Here is a 19,318-nt window from a genome sequence, read left to right as displayed (position 1 = left end):
GGATCTTCATCTTCTTCACGAATTACCTTTCTTTTTTACACTTAATAAAAAAACAGGCGACCTTAACCATCTGACAATCGGTCGATTATCGACCGATCACCAGCTACAATTCTCCATTTAAATTAGAAAGGATGAACTGCCATCGACTGATACAATCATTTTTTTCCATCAACAGATACCAACCTAAATATAAAACCACCAGACACAGAAGTTCCTAGACTAAAAAGGCCACAACTTCGGGAGTGAGCAACAACTAAGGAGTAAAGGTCTATGACTGAACAAGCTAAGCAACTAACCCCTTGGTTTGCAATGTTTGTTAAGCATTAAACCGATTCACAATGCGCGTTAAATTCTAATTTTACAAGAAGGAATCAATAGATCTTCTTAAAGAACTTATTCCAAAAAGAAACTTGTAACAAACAAAGCATTCGGTGGCGTAACTGCGAGTTTTATTCAGAATTACTTCAAATTTAATTACCAAGCTTTATTCAGGGACTGTATTCCAAGTTCTAAAAGTTGTGTGACCAAGATGCAAGTGACTTGAATGTTCAGGGTCTAAAATTTTAGTTTACCCTTGTTATTATTATCGGTGGTATTGGTAGTAGTAGACAATTGGATGGTTTTCATTTTTAAGCCTTTTCCCCAAAAATTCTGGAGCTGGTACTTGGTAAAAATGGAAGCACTGGGCGGCAATGGTGCGTTTTGGGCTTGGAAACTTCCTGATATAAGAAGTCCAAAAAGGCCGTCTCCGTCAAAGTCGAAGTCCTCGGACTCAAAGGTGGAGCCAACAAGTGGTGGGGGACACCGTTTCCCGTTGAAGCAAGCTGTGACGGCTGCTTCACTCGCTCTCACGGGCGACACTGTTGCTCAACTCAATGACCGCTGGAGAAAACGAAAGCAGTCCGTTTCTGATTCCAGTGACACAAGTAAGGTACTATTCTCATTTTTTTTCATTTTTCCTCAATGAATCAGATCAGAAAATTACGATAGACCCTAATCATTAGTTGCCCTGCATCCACCGTCGTGAAGAGAACATAGTGTATAAATACACTGCATGTGGCTTGAGGTATTAGCATGTCCTTTTCGATATGGTCTTTAGGTAGCTTTACTCCAACAACTAGAAATGTAAGTCTGCAGCCTTGGACTGCATATTCATGTATCACCCTACAGCCTTTCTTGTGGGTAGACACTGGTGGATGAAAGGATATGGGGAATATTGGTTTCATTTATCATGGATCATGTTCTCTTCGTCTTTTATGTGTATATAAAATAGTGGGTATATATTCTTTTAGTTTTGACAAGACTTGACTATCTGGTAGGATGATTTTTATTGTATTGACACGAGTATTTCAGCGCATTACTGTTGTAATTTTTATTTTAACCTAATCTCCATCTTAGAATATCATGTCAAGTGTCATTTCACACCATGATTGGCTCCGTTCCTTGAGGATGACTACATATGGATTTCTTTTATATGGTCCTGGTTCATACGCATGGTACAAGTACCTGGATCACTGTTTGCCACACCAGACAACGCAAAATATAATGTTGAAGGTAAAGTGGTTTCCGTAGTGCAATGAGTTTTAAGGTCGGAAAATAACTGAATAACTTCGTTAGAACAACACTTGAAACATTTGATTCTTGCAGGTTTTACTAAACCAGATAGTGCTTGGTCCTTGTGTGATTGCTGTTGTCTTTGCATGGAACAATTTATGGCTAGGAAAGCTCTCAGAGCTCCCTAATAAATATCAGAAGGATGCTCTTCCGTCACTTTTTTTATGGTAAAACCCTCATTTGAAGCAATTTGCAAATTGGTCAATAAAGATATCTAGATTTGGCGTATTTTGATGTTTATATTTAATTATGCAGGATTTAGGTTTTGGATCCCCGTCAGCTTGTTGAATTTTTGGTAAACATTTCTTTGTTTGTGTCATCTATTCATTTTGGTTTGTCATTGAATCATGGCAGTACTTCAACAACTCCAATGTTGAAGCTCTGAAAAAATATCCTGAATCCATCCATTTCTTATGCTATTTCAGTTTACAGTTACGTCTTTGATCATATCGTGACATTACATATCCGAAAATATTTCTTTACTTCAAACCGGATGATGCTCATCGTCGAAGAATAATAACTAGTTATTAAATGATGGGGATTACAATAACATGCTTGTGCAATCTGTTTGGTGGTTGACAGGGTGGTTCCTCTTCAAGCCCGTGTAGCTTTCATGTCCACAAGATCCATTTTCTGGAACTTTTACTTATCATCAACCTTGAGCAAGTAGATTCGATCTCACCATTCATGTCACATTAGCTAATGACATATTTTGAGTTCCTGCTCCAGGTTTAGTTCCCTTGAGCTTATTTGTTACTACTACTTATGGTCTACTTTTTTATATGTTAATTCATTGTTGACCTAAAATCTGTCGGAATTCAAGCCAAAGAAATGAAGGGATTGGGTTTTGGAAGTTGAATTTGTGCGATGATTTCTTCATAGGTTGAGTTGGTTGGCAGAGTGCATTGCTTGTATAGGATATTAAAGTAGTATGAATTTATCTGCATGCTGAATACAAATACAATATTGAATTTACTGTTTTTTTTAAATCACATTTAAAAATCTGAAATTTCTAATAAAATATAATAGAAATAGAAATATTAGAACAAGGCACAAGCTTGCATCGGGTCCAATACCCCATTTTCTTTTTCCATATTCATTATGTTTATATACTTGATTCAATGATGTTTGTATACGATGAGAACCTAGTGCATGGCAGGCAGTAAAAAAATTTGATTTTTGAGCTTTAGGAGTGGTAAAAATATATAAGTGGTGGGTTAAATTAATTATCAATGTTGGAGAGAGCCTCTGGAAGTTTAATATTGGGAGCCTTATTGAATACTACCTCCATCTTCTTGCCCTCTCGTTCACTAAACTTCCTCCTCTGCAAACAACTTTTCACCTTATATTCATTTCTGAGCCCAAGAAATATAGCTAAAAAAACTTAAAAAACATACCTGATTTCTTGTATTCTTTAGGCTTGCCCCAAAGGTTGGTCCAGTATGCATCAGTTTTACCACCATCTTTCTGCTGCATCATCATTACTTAAGCTTGTGAAAGAAAAGTTCAAGTCACTATTTCTTAGATTTACATTTGAAAGCAGCTTCATAAAAATCAAGCGGATGTATTTGAGAATACTATCAGATTTGATAGTTCAGCATAATAATCATCAGCAAGAGAGTCAGTTGAAGCAGTATTCACGAAAGTAGCCTTGACTCTGCCACAACCTCTCCTTGGACCACCGTGACCCAACGAGCTTCAAGAAGCTCCAGTCTTATCCATGAGCTTCTTCTACTCATGTTTAAGGATCGGTTATGGAGTTTCAGAGCATCTGTACTCACAGGAGAAAGTAGCTGAGCCATTGCTGCATGCGAATCTCTTAGTTTTTTCCACCTTTTTTTATGTTAAAAACAGAAACAGAGGAATATGGAAGCGACAGACAGAAGAAAAGAGACTTGTTATTACTATTTTTATTGTCATATTATTTATTGGATTAATAGAAAATTAGAGAAAGATTTTTTTTTTTACAATGAAAGTATGAATGGCAAATACTTTCATGAACAGTCGTTGTAGGCTTTACCGCCTGCAAATCCTTTTCTTTTTTATCATAATTCCCCAGCTATATCTTTCATGTCCATAAAGAGAACAAGAGTACATTTGGAAACCCATATTCCTAAGCTGGAATGCTACGGCCTTTTTTGTCCTCCTGAATCAAAGTGATTTGAGTACTAATTAGACGGGCAGGTAATAGAGAAAGTTCAACTAATTGGATTGTATTTGATTTAGCCCTAAAAATTTTGAGAAACAAAAAACTCTAAAAAGATAGGGAGTCTGTCAGACAGCTGCGTGACAATCCCAGCTAGTCAAAGCCAGCTGAGAACGATCCTCTGCGGTCCTGGTGAGCTCAACATCTAGAACCACAAAGACCAGTAATCACGCTCTGATCACACAGCCACCGTTCATCAACCAGACTTGGAATCCTGTCTCCTTAGAACTCAAGGATACAGAGGTACGAGCCTATAGAACAGATCCTGTTCAAGTAAGGTCGTGTCCTATAAGCTCCCGATTCTAAGTTAAATACCCTTTGCTGTAGTCTTTCCTCTTCGTTGTGGGATTTTGTTCAGCCTCCGACAAATAGTCAGTGTTTTAACCTACGCGTGTCTTCCATTATATACTTCAGCCTTAAAAGGGTCGAGTAGTTAATTTACCAAAAAGTAAATTAAAAGAACGACTGGTATAATATAATACACCATCCCGGCTATAACAGTATTTTTATCGCTCAAAAACTCATGGATTATTATTAGCCTGTTTAATGCTTTCTTTATAGTATTAAGCCAAAATTTTGAATTCTATTTATTATGATAAATTAAATGAATAATTATTAATTTATCTTTTCTTTTCTGTTTTAATGGTTAAATTTTTAATAAAAGCATCGATAATATTAGTTTTTCTAATTTAATAATTATATGTTAAATATTTAACGATAAAATTAAAGTGATTTTTTTTTCATTTAAAATTTTCATATTATTTTCTATTTCATTTAATCAATATACATATATAAATTTTTATATAAATCTATTTAAACTAATTAGACGAAAATACGTATCAACATCTGGTTTAAATGAAGGATCATGCATTTATCTATTAAGTTAAACGTAAAACAAAATTTCATCAAATTTAATACTTTAATAAATTTTATCACTATCTTAAAATCATATTTAAATTGTATTAGAGAGTATTGAATAGGAGATATTAGTAAAATACTTAATCATTGAATCAAGTTGTAGACACATGTTTTTGTCCATGTTCTAACTTGTTATTATTATTATTTTATTAATATTCTAATTACATTTTTGTAGGCCCAATATATTGCAAACCCGAAGCCCAACAAAGCTCATCTAATTGCCAGCCCAACAACAGATATTCAGTATCTAAGTAGGAGGCCCAAACTCGGATCCAGATTACAACAGACCCGGTTCAGGCCCAGAACGAAGCCCAACAGGAAACTCGACCCAATTACATCAAAACCCTAGACCCATTAGGGTTTCTAATGGTTTCCAGCATCGCCTTCAACAACAACACTTGGATATGAAGATATTCAACGGCCTATGTGTGTCCTTAAATTAGGGTTTACCCTAGCTGTATAACACCCCCAACCCGTATCCGACCTGGATCCGAGTCCGAGGTGTCACATTGACTTTCCAAAGCATTTACTTTTATAAAATGACTAAAATTTCTACTAATATTCATTATAAACAAAATAATTCACATCATATAAAACATATGATCTTACAAAACTCATCAGAGCTCACTTGATCCAAATTTTAATTTACATGCCAACTTCTTTCAATAACACAAAATACATAATTCAAAATGTTTATATGATCTGATCTTTGAGAAGGAGAGCCTGACCTGTCTTGCTCCTCTATCTCCTTGAAACCTATGTGTGAAACAATCACACGCTAAGTCTATGACTTAGTGAAGCATAAAAACACTTATACTGAAAATTCTAGATACTTAACAATGGATAACATTTCATGTTCCATGTAATACACACACATCATAAAACGATTAATATAAGCAACTATAAACATGCACACCTATCATCATTATCCTAATATTTCAATTACATTATCACTTTTAATCTTTTTATAATATCAATAATATTTTTATTAATCCCTCTTATCATTTAATCATGTATTTAACATTTATACCAATCATATAACTTATATCATACTCTTATATATATATATATATTCACATAACTGATATATTGTTCTTATCACTCGATATAAATCATATAATATATACCTACTTATCCCATAGTTATGTTACATATTCGTATATATGCACAATCGTGTATTTATTTTCATATATTTCATATATTAATGCCTTCTAGTTTATATCCTAATTTCCCATAATCATTATAGTATATTTCTTATATACTAATTTCCTATATTCCCTTATCTTATTATCACCCCGTTCCTATCACTTTATCATATAATTTCTTAATCTTTGTACTATACCTTATTTATATCAATATCTTCTAACTTATATTTCATTCTCATGTTATCACTTATATCTCTTATATCTAACTTTCATAACCAGAAAGTAAACACCATAACAGATAATAACATATAATATTACATATAAACAAATACATACACACCCATATATCATCATTAACACACTACTAGAAAAAAACCTCTTTAATGACGCGCATTGCGCGCCATCTATAGGTGCAAATGACACACAAATGCGCGTCATTGAAGCCACCGATATAAATCTCATATGACATGCAATTATGCGTCATAAATCTATGATGCGCATTTATGACATGCATTTATGACGCGCATTGTGCGTCATTGAAGCCCCCGTCATAAATGAAGACGACACACATTTGTGTGTCATAAATTTATGACACGCATTTATGACTTACATTTCGTGTCATTGAAGCACACGTCATTAGAAAAGATGACACACATTCGTGTGTCATGATTGTATGTCGTAAATTATATATATATATATATATATTGTAGATTGACAAATAATCAAACTAAATCACATTTAATGCCTCATAATACTAAATATGTATATCATATTATATATAAGCAATCCATTTGCATACAATATATTAACATTAAGTTATCAAAAATATTATAATCATATGTCGATACAAAATATCACGACATAATAAAGTTTTCCACATAATATACCCATTCTTTGCGAATATCAAACATGTTGACGTTGCGGGAGATGCAACTCCTCTAGCTTCTTCTGCAATTTTGAAGTTGCTTCTTTAGAGTCGAGAACTCTTGAAACAGGCTGCGAATGAGCATTGGTTTCAACTGAACTAGTAGGAACATTAAATGCACTAGCTGTTCCCGAACCCTGCCCAAAATTAGAGTTGATCGGCTTTGGTTTTCACTCCTTATTTGAACCAACTGCTGATGACTTAAAGGAATTAATACTTTGCATATATTAATCAAGCATCAACTATCTTCAGGTGAGAACATAAAGTAGTCCAAACATTTGTAAAGAGAAAACATATTCATTTATGGTTATCAAGTCATCACTCATCACTAAGTAATATGAAAAGAACGAAAAATCAAGTAAATTTGTGGTAAATGTATCTTAAGCTTTAAAAGCTTTACTTTTCATTTCTCATAGTTACACTGATATTTAAGGGGATACTTCTATTTTCATATGGGTAATTCACCCATCATTCTCGGTTATAATGATGATTTTCATTCAAACTTTGCAACAAACGTGTTACTGAATTCTATTTCGCTCAGAGGAAAAGGTGACTGATATCCATTTACCAAAATTAGTTATAGATTCCAATGATTATAAGGAGTAACATAGTGGGTCTGAACCCTGAACATCATTAATCAATCAAACAAAGGAGGGCATTCAACTAAACTTTCCTGGTCTAAGTGAATTTAGATAAATCCCATCTCTAACAAATAACACACATATCTTGATATCTAGGTTAGATCGAGACAACTTAAGCATCCATGTACAGTCCATCAAAAAGCCAAAAATCAATTTTTTTTGGGTGTATCAGAAGGATTATAGCACAAAATCCACAATGTTTCTACGAATTTACCCAATTAAGCCATAAACCAATAAAACACCATCTGAGTTTCATCAGTAATTACCAATATATAGAAAAGTTACAAAACAACATTGATCAAGACAATATTCATTCAAAAATACCTTTCTGAGGGCCAATTACTTGTGAGCGGCTACCATAATTGGATGAAGACTGACTCAAAGAGGAACCATAGGTTGCAGCAGATGAAGGTTGGGCAGACTCACTTGGCAGATTTTTCATTACTCCAGAAGACTTGCTTGACGTCTTTTCTTGCATGAAGGTGCTACTAAGTTCAATAGCTGCCATAAGTAATAGAAAGAACTAATCAGATTGACCGATATAAGGAATATAAATCTCTAAAACTATTTTTTTTAAATCCTGGCCATAAGCTAATTTTCTTTCAGTAGGGACAACTGCATATAGTTCTGCAGAAGCCCGACCACCTCCCACTTCATGTTTGATTATGCCCAAAGTGTCAGGGGGCTGAGAATCACTAAATGGAACTAGTACATGGTCTAAGGATGAAAAGCAGATTGTCAAGGAAGATGCTGGGGTAGGTTGTAACATCCCAAATTATAGGTTAGTGACTAAATTGTAAAATTTTAGAATTTGGTGATTAAAGTGGAAAAGTTGGAAAGTTCAATGATTTATGTGGAGATAATCCCTGGAAGTTTTTAGTAATTATCCAAAGTAGTAAAGAGCAAAATGGTCATTTGATAATAAAGATATTTTTTATCCCCTTTAATAGGAGATTGAAACGTGGAAGATGAAAACATTTCATCTCTTCTTCCTTTCTTCTTTCTCCTCCCGTAAGAGCTCAAGGGAAAAGGTAAGTTCTTCATTAGTTGATTATTTGTTCAACTAAAGGTTGGGTGTTGTTCATTGGATAGTAATTAAGCTTAAGGAAAGCTTAATTGGTTATAAAACAACAAGATAAAAGGTATAGGAGAGATTAAAGATTTTGAGTTTTTGAATGAAATCTTGAAATAAAGTTGATAAGTTGAATTTTAAGTTTAATTTGACTTGTCAATAGTTGAATTAAGAGATTTGGAGTGATAGAAAGGAATTTAGAACATGTTGAAAATTGAGTATAATTCTTGAATTTCATTAAGAGGAGAGGATTTTGAGAATTAAGATGGATTAAATGAGTACAAATGGGCTTAAGTATGTGTGTTTGAGTTTAGTATATAGGAGATGTTGAAATATGAAGTGTTTAAGATGAAATGAAGTAAATTTCGTGCTGAAAATATGATTTCTGGGCAAGGGGAATCGGTACCCATTCAAGGGAATCGATACCCATTCAATGGGGAATCGATACCCCTCAAGCGAACCAGAAATTCCAGAATCTCATAGGGGAACCGATTCCCCCACATGAGGGAATCGATTCCCCGTAAAGGAAAAATGTGAATATTGGTTTAATAAGTTCGTTTAAGTTGCTAGTATCCAATTTCAAGGTGTATGTATCTAATGATTGCCTCAAAATGTACATTTATGTAGATTCTACGCGTAAAGCAATTCCGGAACATTTGGCAAGTAAGATCGATCAAGGGAAAGATAAGAGATTGGAATTGCCTAGTGAGGCCAAGGTGAGTGCATACTAGTGATATGTAGTGTTTAATGGAAATAAGACTTGCGATGAGTCTATTTCCTAGAGTAATATGCATGAAGTCATGGACATGATTATGTGTTGTTATAATTATATGTGATTATCTGTATTACATTGATTGTATATATGCATGACTAAAGATAATGATATGCTTTGTATATGCTATATGATTTATGTAAAACTTTATTATGTAATAATGGAAAAACATGGAATAAGTTATATGATAGAGTCATAAGAAATGAAATGAACACGAGAGAATAAGATAATCAAGTATAAGTCATATGATATGGTATAAGTGATTATACGAGAAATGTTAGGAGACTCTAAGAGAATAGTATAAATTCGAGGGCATAAATAAGGATACATAAGTTATATAGGGAAGATTGATAAATTAAAGGAAACTATGGTTTATGTATTATAGTGAAGAGCTACAAAGTTTTATTAAAGAGTATTGTGGAAGTCATGAGAAATTGAACTAAATAAATAGATGGTTTATGTGAGTGGAAAAGGAAAATGATATTAAATAAGTGGAAATTATTTATAAGATAGAATGAGACTAATTGAACCTGTAATATAAAATTTATAAAGGAGTACTTTGGTAAAATCATTATATGATACAATTATAGAGTATTACTATACAAATTATATTAAAATATGATATATGAGAATATGAGTAAGTTTATAGGTTATTGATAGGACATATAAGAATATATAAATGTATGATGATATAAAAAAGGGAACTAAGTTTAATGATGTTGAACTCTATGAGTAGAAGTTATGTGATTATAAGTAACATGATTATATGATCACAAGATATGATACATGATATAAGATATATGAAAGAGAAAATATATGTTATATGAAATATTATATGACTATGCGATTATATGGAAATGTTCTATGCGTAAGTGAACCATGGGTTCATATGTATATGGGATATGTGATTTATATGACGAGGAGCTATGTGAAACAACTAAATGACTATGTGTATATATGAATGTATGTTAACATAAATATTAATGCCCATGTTATGTGTCATGAGAGCTAGGGGTATAGTTGGCATGCCAAGAGTAGAGGGTCTACGCGGTCCTTCGGGACATATATGTATTCTTTGGAACATGTGTGAAGTCTGGTGAGACACATACTTGATCCTTGGCATATGTATATGATTCTTAAGGAATGATATGTGGTCCTTCGAGACATATATGTATTCTTTGGAAAATATGTGAAGTCTGGTGAGACACATACTTGATCCCTAGTATATGTATATGATTCTTAAGGAATGATATGTGGTCCTTATGGACATTATTATATGGCACTACGGTATAATTCTACGCGGCACTCTGGTGCAATTCTACGTGGCACTCCGGTGCAATTCTATGTGGCATTTCGGTGCAATTATACGAGCTGTGGTGACAGGATAGTGCACAACCTCTATAGACTCACATATCTATAGTTCTCACATGTGTACATGGGTTTTGAAAAGAGAACATAATTTGATATAATGATATGTGTATTTCTCATGACATGGTAGAAGTGCATATATGCCATGGTGATATGAGATGCTATGCGTTTATGTATTATATGATTATAGAAATTCGTAATGTATTGTGGCATATTAAAATATATATAATATGTTTATATTCATTATATGCTCATATGACGGAATTGAAGTAATGACAAGGGAATTAGTAAGGATAAATAGGTTGGTGATATGAGAACAATGTATGTGATATATGTATATGATGTGTGATATGAATTGCATGATATGATATATGTGTGATAGGGGTTATGGTATCTGTTACATAATATACATGAATATATGTTGATGTATATGTAAATGAGTTGTATAATTTGATAGCATAAAACAATCATGCATGATTAGTGGGTATGAATTCCATTAGATGTGTTTTTCTTTATGCCTCACTAAGTCATCGACTTAGCGTGTGAATGTTTCACACGCAGGTTACAGAAAGTGAATATAGAAGCTGTGAGGAGCAATACAGGTCAGCATCTCCCTTACAAGATTTCAGATCAGAAAATAGATGAGTTAAATGATTTTTGTTATTTTGAATATAGTTGGCATGTACTAATTGATTTAGTTAAATATGCTCTGATCGATTTTGGTTATTGTGGTCAAATTATGTAACTAAACTGCTTTTACTTTAATGAAAGCTTTAAATTTTCTTTGAATTTTGTCAAGAGTCAAAGTTTAAAAAGTCAATGTGACACCTCGGACTCGTATCCGGGTCGGGTACGGGTTAGGGGTGTTACATAGGTGACATGGAGCAGCCACTAGGGCTTGCTAAATGTGGCCTACTTATGTCCCTACTTTCAAAGGCAATGGTAGGTTTGTTTATTGCACCAGCAGGGGATGGTGCACTCCCATCTAAGCTCACAACAGATGAATTTTCTGAAGTTTGATTGGCAGCATTTCTTGCCAGTGCAGAAGAAGTTTCAGCCACTACAACAGTAGAACCATTGGCGATGACAGATACAGGGCTATAAGATAAAATAATGAAAATGTAACAGACTACATTTAACTGAAGCCATATTTTAATCAATCGACAATAATAAGCATAAAAGGAAATTCATATAAGATAGCATATCTCCAAATTCTGGCCACATGGCTACCAAAGTTGATTTTTTAGTTTTTGTCTCCAGTAAAGTTAATGAAGATTGACCACTTCCTTTCTCTGCAACTAGATTTGTTCCATTATCTCTCCCATGACCAAAACTCCTGGAAACACCAGTTTCTGATAGGATAAACAGGCAAAAATTGTATGAAGACAATTGCTGACAATAATTCAAAATTTATAAAATCAAGCACAAGGGTCACAGAAATTTTGTTTATCAACTCATTCTTTCAGAAGCCTAACACCATTTTGCAAGAATTGATCATGTTAAATAGATTTTTGTTTCAAGTTGCTGTTTACCATGTTTTGCGTTTTTTTAGCTTTCTTACTTGTTTCCTGCATTAGAAACATTAAAATAGTTAAGAATGGTTTCTAAAACTAATATATATAATAAATACATACACAAAAAGTTTAACCAACCTCCCACTTCTTTGAAAGTCTGTGATACAAAAACCTTCCAGTCATCTTTCTTCAAATAAGGATACATATCTGGAGGGTTGAGCAGATTTTCATGTATCTCTCAAATGGATACATCCACCTAAAATGAACCGGGCCACATAACCTCACCTCTCTAACTAAATGCGCTATCAAGTGAATCATGATATCAAAAAACGAAGGAGGAAAATACTTCTCTAACAAACACAAAGTTAATACGATGTCACTTTGCAACTTGCCTAGCTTATTAACGTCAACGACTTTACTACACAACACGTTGAAAAAATGACACAAACCTATGATTGTTTTCTTCACTTTCACATGTAACACCCCCTTTATTGTTTTCCTCCCAGTTTCCAGTTGCATGTTGGCCAAAAGATTGTTTAAACCATAATAAACCCTACCACATGCTCTGATTAACCATCGAAAGACAAAAATGTCTTGGTTAGTTGGTTTATAAAGAAAAGGTAACCTATATAGCTTTGCAACTGGCAGCATTGTCTTTGAGGAAAAAGAATAAATGATAGCAAACTGATTGTGACATACTTAAATCAGGCAAAGATATGTAAGGTGTAAAATCATATTGGAAATAAGATTTTAAACTCTGCACTTAGTATTAACAAAATGACCCGGGCATCTTACTAAGGGAACTGTTAAATAAATAACTGAAATGAAGGAAATCGTTGTTATCCTAGCATGTTTTCCATTGCCCAAATTTGCCACTTCTAGAAAGAAAATATCAATACTCTACATCTCTGAAGATGGAAAGATATTGAGAGCGTAAAAGAGAGAGTGAGGTGCAAAGATGTTGCATAATCAGATCCTTACGAACTGAGAAATAGCCCATATGCATATGTCAACAACATAACCAACACATATATCAACTTGTCATCATGTCGAATACAATGCCAGCACACCTAAAGAAGACTGGTGAGACTAGAAACTTGAAACATATCAAATTGTTTAGCGATCCATATCTTTACTCTCAGAAGCCACAATCATGATTTTGTTATGCTTATCACAAGGTTATTATGGAAAACAACACAATTTTTTAAAGAAAAACCCAACCACATGGAAAAATGAGTCCAAAGTGTAATAGCATACAAATTAGAAGAAATCACTGGAGACTTATCCACACTGTTCAAGGACTGGATATAAGAATGTGAAGGTGAGTTCTAGTAAAACGACATTAGCAAGTTAGTAACCACAACCGTTTGTTTTCAAGAGAAAATGGTGAGCAGACTGGTATCATCACATTAAAAAGCCCAAATCTAAGATGATAATATGCCATGTATAGAATAAACAAGTCCAGAGGGCTCAATGGTGTGTAAGACCGCGAAGAAAATTGAAAATTTGTCTAGACAATTATAGATATTTTAAAAGGTTGAGACCAAGTATAACTTAGTCAAAGGTATTAGGTTAGAAGTCCATAGTTTTGCACCTACCTAAATAGAAGTCAAAAGTCAATTTAAGACCTTTGACAAAGCAGATTATGTCCCTTTTAACCCTTTTTATTTCAGCAATATCAGTCTAATTAACACGACCTCGTCAAGTTTTTCTTGTGAAGAAAAAAAGTACTTACATGGTGAAAGGTCAAGATAAAGGAAAAACGTAGAGTTTTTTTGTTCCGCTTTATAATACACTGATTTGGAATTTCCAGTGGACCAGGCTGAATAGAAAAAGAGAATAAAACCATCAACTCCAAAACTTATTGACTTATTCATCGATTTATAACTCTAAATCCAAGAAGCTTTTTATATTCGTAACCATCAACTGCAAAACAACTCAAATTCTGTAAAGATCCAAACTAGTAGCAATAAGCGAATACACTTAAAGATGACAAAAGAAAGAAATTTTACTTTATTTATTCTCAATTTGGGTAATTTGAAAATGTCATTTTGATTTGAACTTTGCACTCTATACCTAGTATATTTCCCCTATAATACAAAGAAGAAGCATAAACTAATTCCCTAAATTAGATACCAGGAACAAATGGCATCAATAAGATCTATCAGTAAAGAACATTACAATAAACTAGAATAAATGAACCCCAAAAAAGAATAACTTTACACCAATTCCCCACAAATCATCCCAACTCGCAAACATTCCAAATCCTAAAAAAATAAAATTAAACTACCCTAAACTGCAAATATTTACAACCTTAATGAAATTTATACATGTTACCTTAAAACTTTTGTACCAGATAATGAAATTATATCTCAATTTCAATTAAAAACAAACAAAAAAATTTGAATTACATGCTTAAGACAGGAAGGGAAAATGATTTTGCCGCTATTTTGAGGAGAAGTCTTAACGATCTCTCTAGTAACTTCTCTCCACTTCTTACACACGCAAGCGCAAATAGAAATCAAACATATATGAAGTAAAAGCATCAAACTTATTAAATCAAACAAAATAGAAATCAACAAAGAGAAAAAGGGGGAAGCATGCGCCGTGAATTGTTTATCAAGGGGGAAGAAGCGGGAAAAAATGAAAATAATGGGGGAAATTAAAAGACGACTTTTACATATAACACACAATTAAAAGTGTACTCCGTGTTTTTGTAATTTTTTTGGATTATGACTATTAAATATGACACACATTATTGTAAGTCATAAATCGTTCAGATTTTAAAAAACGTCACATTTTTATGACACATTTTTTGCAAGTCATAAATTAGCGTGTGTCATTAAAGGTATATTTTCTTGTAGTGACATTTTACCATTATTCATACTATTATCATTAATTCTTTTATCATATAATCTTGTAACACATTTCATAACACAATGCATATAAATCACATATATTGTATTTATTGTTATCTTTTTATTAGCCCATGTACATATGTGAGAACTAAAGATATGTGAGTACATTGAGGTTGTGCATATATATTGTCACCACGGCTCGTATAATTCTCACTAGGGGCACTGAATTTGTCCTGAATGGCCACTCCTTAAGAACCATATACATAATACAATGGACGAAATAAGTGTACCAAAGTACCACATATATGTTCCACAGAATTACATATATATCCCGAAGGACCACGTAGAACCCTCGACTATTGACATGCCAACTATACCCCTAGCTCTCATTTAACATAACATGAGCATTATCACTTATGTCATTGCACATATACATTTTTATATCACATAAACTCATATCTTCTTATCACATAGCTTCTTATCATATCATTCACATGTTCATATCACATATGCATATAATCTCATGTCACTTTCTCATATGATCACATATATCATATCACATAGCTTATTTCACTTTCTTATGAAATCATTTATATCATATAGTTTATACTTTATTCTCTTATTTTCACATATATCATGTATCATATATGATCGCATATCATATAAATTCAACACATTAACATGCATTCACACAATCATATAACATATATAATCACATATGTTTATATCAAACACATGCTCATGTTCATAAATTTATGCATACTACTATAAGAAATAGACTCATCGCAAGTCTTATTTCCATTCATCGTCATATAATAACTAATATGCACTTACCGTGCCTCACTAATCAATACCAAATCCTTATCTCTTCTTGATGACTAATACTTGACACATTGTCCGGACATTACTCTCGATTGATATCTACACAATCACACGTATAATATACATATCAGCATTCCACTTGGCATACTCTAATATTGCATTTCTTAAACTAAAAGAAAGATTTATTTCCATTTTCCTTTTGAAGTGTATCGGTACACACTATAGGGTATCAGTATCGATACACACTATAAGGTATCAGCACATCCCTTCACTGGTGTATCGGTAACCTGCCTATGTATCAGTACAAAAAATTACATTCGAAATTTTCATTTCAAGGGGGTATCGATACACTACTTATGTATCGATACACCATGAAGACGTTCTTCAAAATTGGTCTTAGTGTATCGGTACCCATTCATAGTGTACCGGTACACCCTGCACATAACAGACTTGTTCACCCGAAACTTAAACACTTTGCCCCCAAATTCTATTTGTTAACCCCTCCTTATGCCTTAAAACTTATCTATACATATATAAACCTTCTTATAACACTATAATACTTCATTATCATTCATAATTAACCATAATTCTTAAATCAAAGAATTTCATCAAACTTTCCATGTTTCCTAAATTCATTTCTAATGCTTCAATCTTCTTATTCCTTCTAATGACAAGTTAAATTCATCCATAGAACTTTAAAAACCTCTTTATATCAAAATTTCATTTCTAAACCCCTAATATAATTTCCTTTCTAATTCTCTTTTCTTGATGTTTTAAGCTTATATAAGTTTTCCTTAAGCTTATAATATACATGAATTTGAAAATGTCTATGGGATATGTATGAATAGCTTGTTGGTATACTGGTTGTAAACATAATTTCCTTTCTAATTCTTTTTTCTTGATGTTTTAAGCTTATATAACACCCAAATAATCAAAACCAACTTCTAAATCCAAGAATTAAACATCTGAAATCAACTTACCTTTGTAGCTAGCGCAACGGGAGAAAGAATGAACAAGGAAGAATGAAGAAAATGATCTCGATAATTCTCCCCCATTTTTCACGTGTGTATCTCTTATTAAAAGGGATAAAAATATATTTCTTATGAAATTACCATTATACCCTTCATACTTTCCACAATTACCATTTAATCCAATATTGAAAATTCCTATTTAAGTCCTTGAACTTTTAACTTATTTTGAAATCAAAAACATAGTTTTTCACAATTTGTAATTTAGTCATTGACCCTAATTTGGGATTTTACAAGCTGCTCCTCACTGTCGTCGCTCAAGCCGAGCCATGTTGAGCTCCCACCACTGACCGTCTCTGACACCGTCATTTCAACGAACAATGACAGAAAATACACCACATCCAATCAATCACCAAGCAAATCAGCCAGAGAATAAACAAATATAAAAAAATCAATTTGTACAAACAAAATCCCGAGAAAATCGGGACCCTGTCACAAGCTAAAATAGGGTACTTAAACCCTATTTTCTCAAAAAAAAAATAGCAAGTCATCACCAAAAATCAATGAGGGGAGCATATTAAAGGGGAGACAAGCAACATTAACAGGGGCAGAGAGGAAAAAGAAAATCAGGGAGAGAGAACAAAGAAGAAAAAAAAAGAAAAATCAGAGAAAAAACCATTCGGGCGAGAGATAAAAATCGAACAAAAAAATAACCATCAGTACACAAAATGAGAAAAAAAAGGGGGGAAACCGAGAGGGAGAGGAGAAGGCTCACCTACCTCGACGTTCGTCGGTCATCTCGAGGGTCATCAGAGTCAAAGAAACCGAAGGGATTTCCCTAGATCTACGATTCTAGGGACCATTTTTGGTTAAAAGAAGCATGGATTCGTAACCATGGCGAAGAGGTGCTTCGGACTGTGTTTTTTTCTCTCTTCCTCAACGTCGGCGGATGACGGTTGTTGCCGGTCAACGACGACCGGTGTGGCGGAGGCCCATCAGATTATGGAAATAAAGCTTCCAATTAAAGCTTTTGAGAGATATATATCTCTTGCTCTCTCTCTTTCAAATAAGGAAATGAAGTAAATGATAGGGTGAGCCGGTTTAGGCGTTAGTTCTTCCCTTATATATGCCATGCAAAACGACGTCGTTCTGGGGGGCTGGAGAGCACTTTAGCGTGTGGGTAAACTCCACCTTGGGTCCTCTGTGGTTTGTAACCTTTCCATTCCAATCACTAATGAAACTGTTTTTGCTTTCTATTGTTTCGAGCTCCTTATTTATTTTATGTTAAATTTTAGTCATGTATGTTTGTTATTATATTTGTTTAAGTATTTAGAATTTGGGCTGTTGATTTTATGTGCTATGCAATTTGATAACTTGTATTTATCAATGCTTAAAATGGCAATTTACGCTTCGAGGTCTTGGGCTTAGTTTTGTGTTCATCTTGGTCACTAACTTTGACTTCTTGTTAACTTGGATTTTATCTCCAGTTTAGTCCATGCTGTTTTGAATATATTGAGTTTTAATTTATGTATTTATTGGATTAATAGAAAATTAGAGAAAGAATTACCAATACCCCTGTCATTGCACCAGCAATCAACAAAGCCAAAGCCTCACTCATTTTCACTACCATTCAGCTTGCAACCCTCAATAACATACTTGACTTCGAAAACCTCTCTATTTATAGGCTTAAAATTAGAGTAAAAATATCTAAAAACAAATAATTAATTCAGTCATAAACGGACTGCCTCATACAATTAAAAAGAGAGGATTAAATGATCTGTTTGTAATCTCTTTAATGGACTGCCTCATTCAGTTTAAAGCTCGTAATTTTTTAATTAATAACTCATCTAATATTGAACTGTTCAAGTTATTCAATCTAGTAAAAAGATTACTGCTGCTTGCAGCTCGTCGTTTATAGTGCTAATACCAAAGACTGATAACGCCAGGAGGATAATCGATTTCCGTTCTATCAGCCTCTACGTACAAAATAATCTCAAGCTCACAAGTGATACTCGGTTTGTGATCACAAAAGGAAGACAAATTACTGGTATTGTGCTTCTTGCAGACAAAATCATACATTCTATGCTGAAATCTTTAGTCCAAGGCTTGCAGATTTGTCTTCGAAGAGAGGCCTTGGGACTCTGTTACATGGGATTTTCCTCCATTATAAATGGAGGCAATGGATCGACACATCAGATTTTTTTTTTACAATGAAAGTATGAATGGCAAATACTTTCATGAACAGTCGTTGTAGGCTTTACCACCTGCAAATCCTTTTCTTTTTTTATCATAATTCCCAGCTATATCTTTCATGTCCATAAAGAGTACATTTGGCAAACCATATTCCTAAGCTGGAATGCTACGGCCTTTTTTGTCCTCCTGAATCAAAGTGATTTGAGTACTAATTAGACGGGCAAATAATAGAGAAAGTTCAATCTAATTGGATTGACCTGAAGTATTTGATTTAGCCCTAAAAATTTTGAGAAACAAAAAAC

General features: G+C 33.5%; 1 protein-coding gene and 1 non-coding gene across 3 annotated transcripts; one reads left to right on the top strand and one right to left on the bottom strand.

Moving 5' to 3' along the window:
* Positions 1-628: 628 nt before the first annotated feature.
* LOC120122932 (protein sym-1-like) lies at positions 629-2,312 on the top strand. 2 transcript variants are annotated; one of them, XM_039141970.1, is made up of 5 exons: positions 629-931; positions 1,399-1,554; positions 1,648-1,778; positions 1,868-1,909; positions 2,197-2,312. In XM_039141970.1, the coding sequence occupies exons 1-5, from the start codon at positions 674-676 to the stop codon at positions 2,282-2,284; spliced, it is 675 nt and encodes a 224-aa protein (XP_038997901.1). In that variant the 5' UTR covers positions 629-673; the 3' UTR covers positions 2,285-2,312. The 2 variants fall into 2 exon arrangements, with proteins under 2 accessions (XP_038997901.1, XP_038997900.1); XM_039141969.1 differs by having other exon boundaries at positions 631-931; positions 1,648-1,781; positions 1,870-1,909.
* Positions 2,313-3,882: 1,570 nt separating this feature from the next.
* LOC120123126 lies at positions 3,883-4,103 on the bottom strand. Its single transcript, XR_005516166.1, has one exon. It is a non-coding gene; the product is annotated as a small nucleolar RNA U3 (small nucleolar RNA).
* Between the last annotated feature and the right edge of the window lie 15,215 nt (positions 4,104-19,318).

This window comes from Hibiscus syriacus, unplaced genomic scaffold (assembly GCF_006381635.1).
Source record: "Hibiscus syriacus cultivar Baekdansim isolate YM2019G1 unplaced genomic scaffold, ASM638163v2 tig00110388_pilon, whole genome shotgun sequence".
In the NCBI taxonomy this organism is placed as follows: Eukaryota; Viridiplantae; Streptophyta; class Magnoliopsida; order Malvales; family Malvaceae; genus Hibiscus; species Hibiscus syriacus.
The sequence above is the reverse complement of the archived record's forward strand: the minus strand, read 5'-3'. Positions and strand labels throughout refer to the sequence as shown.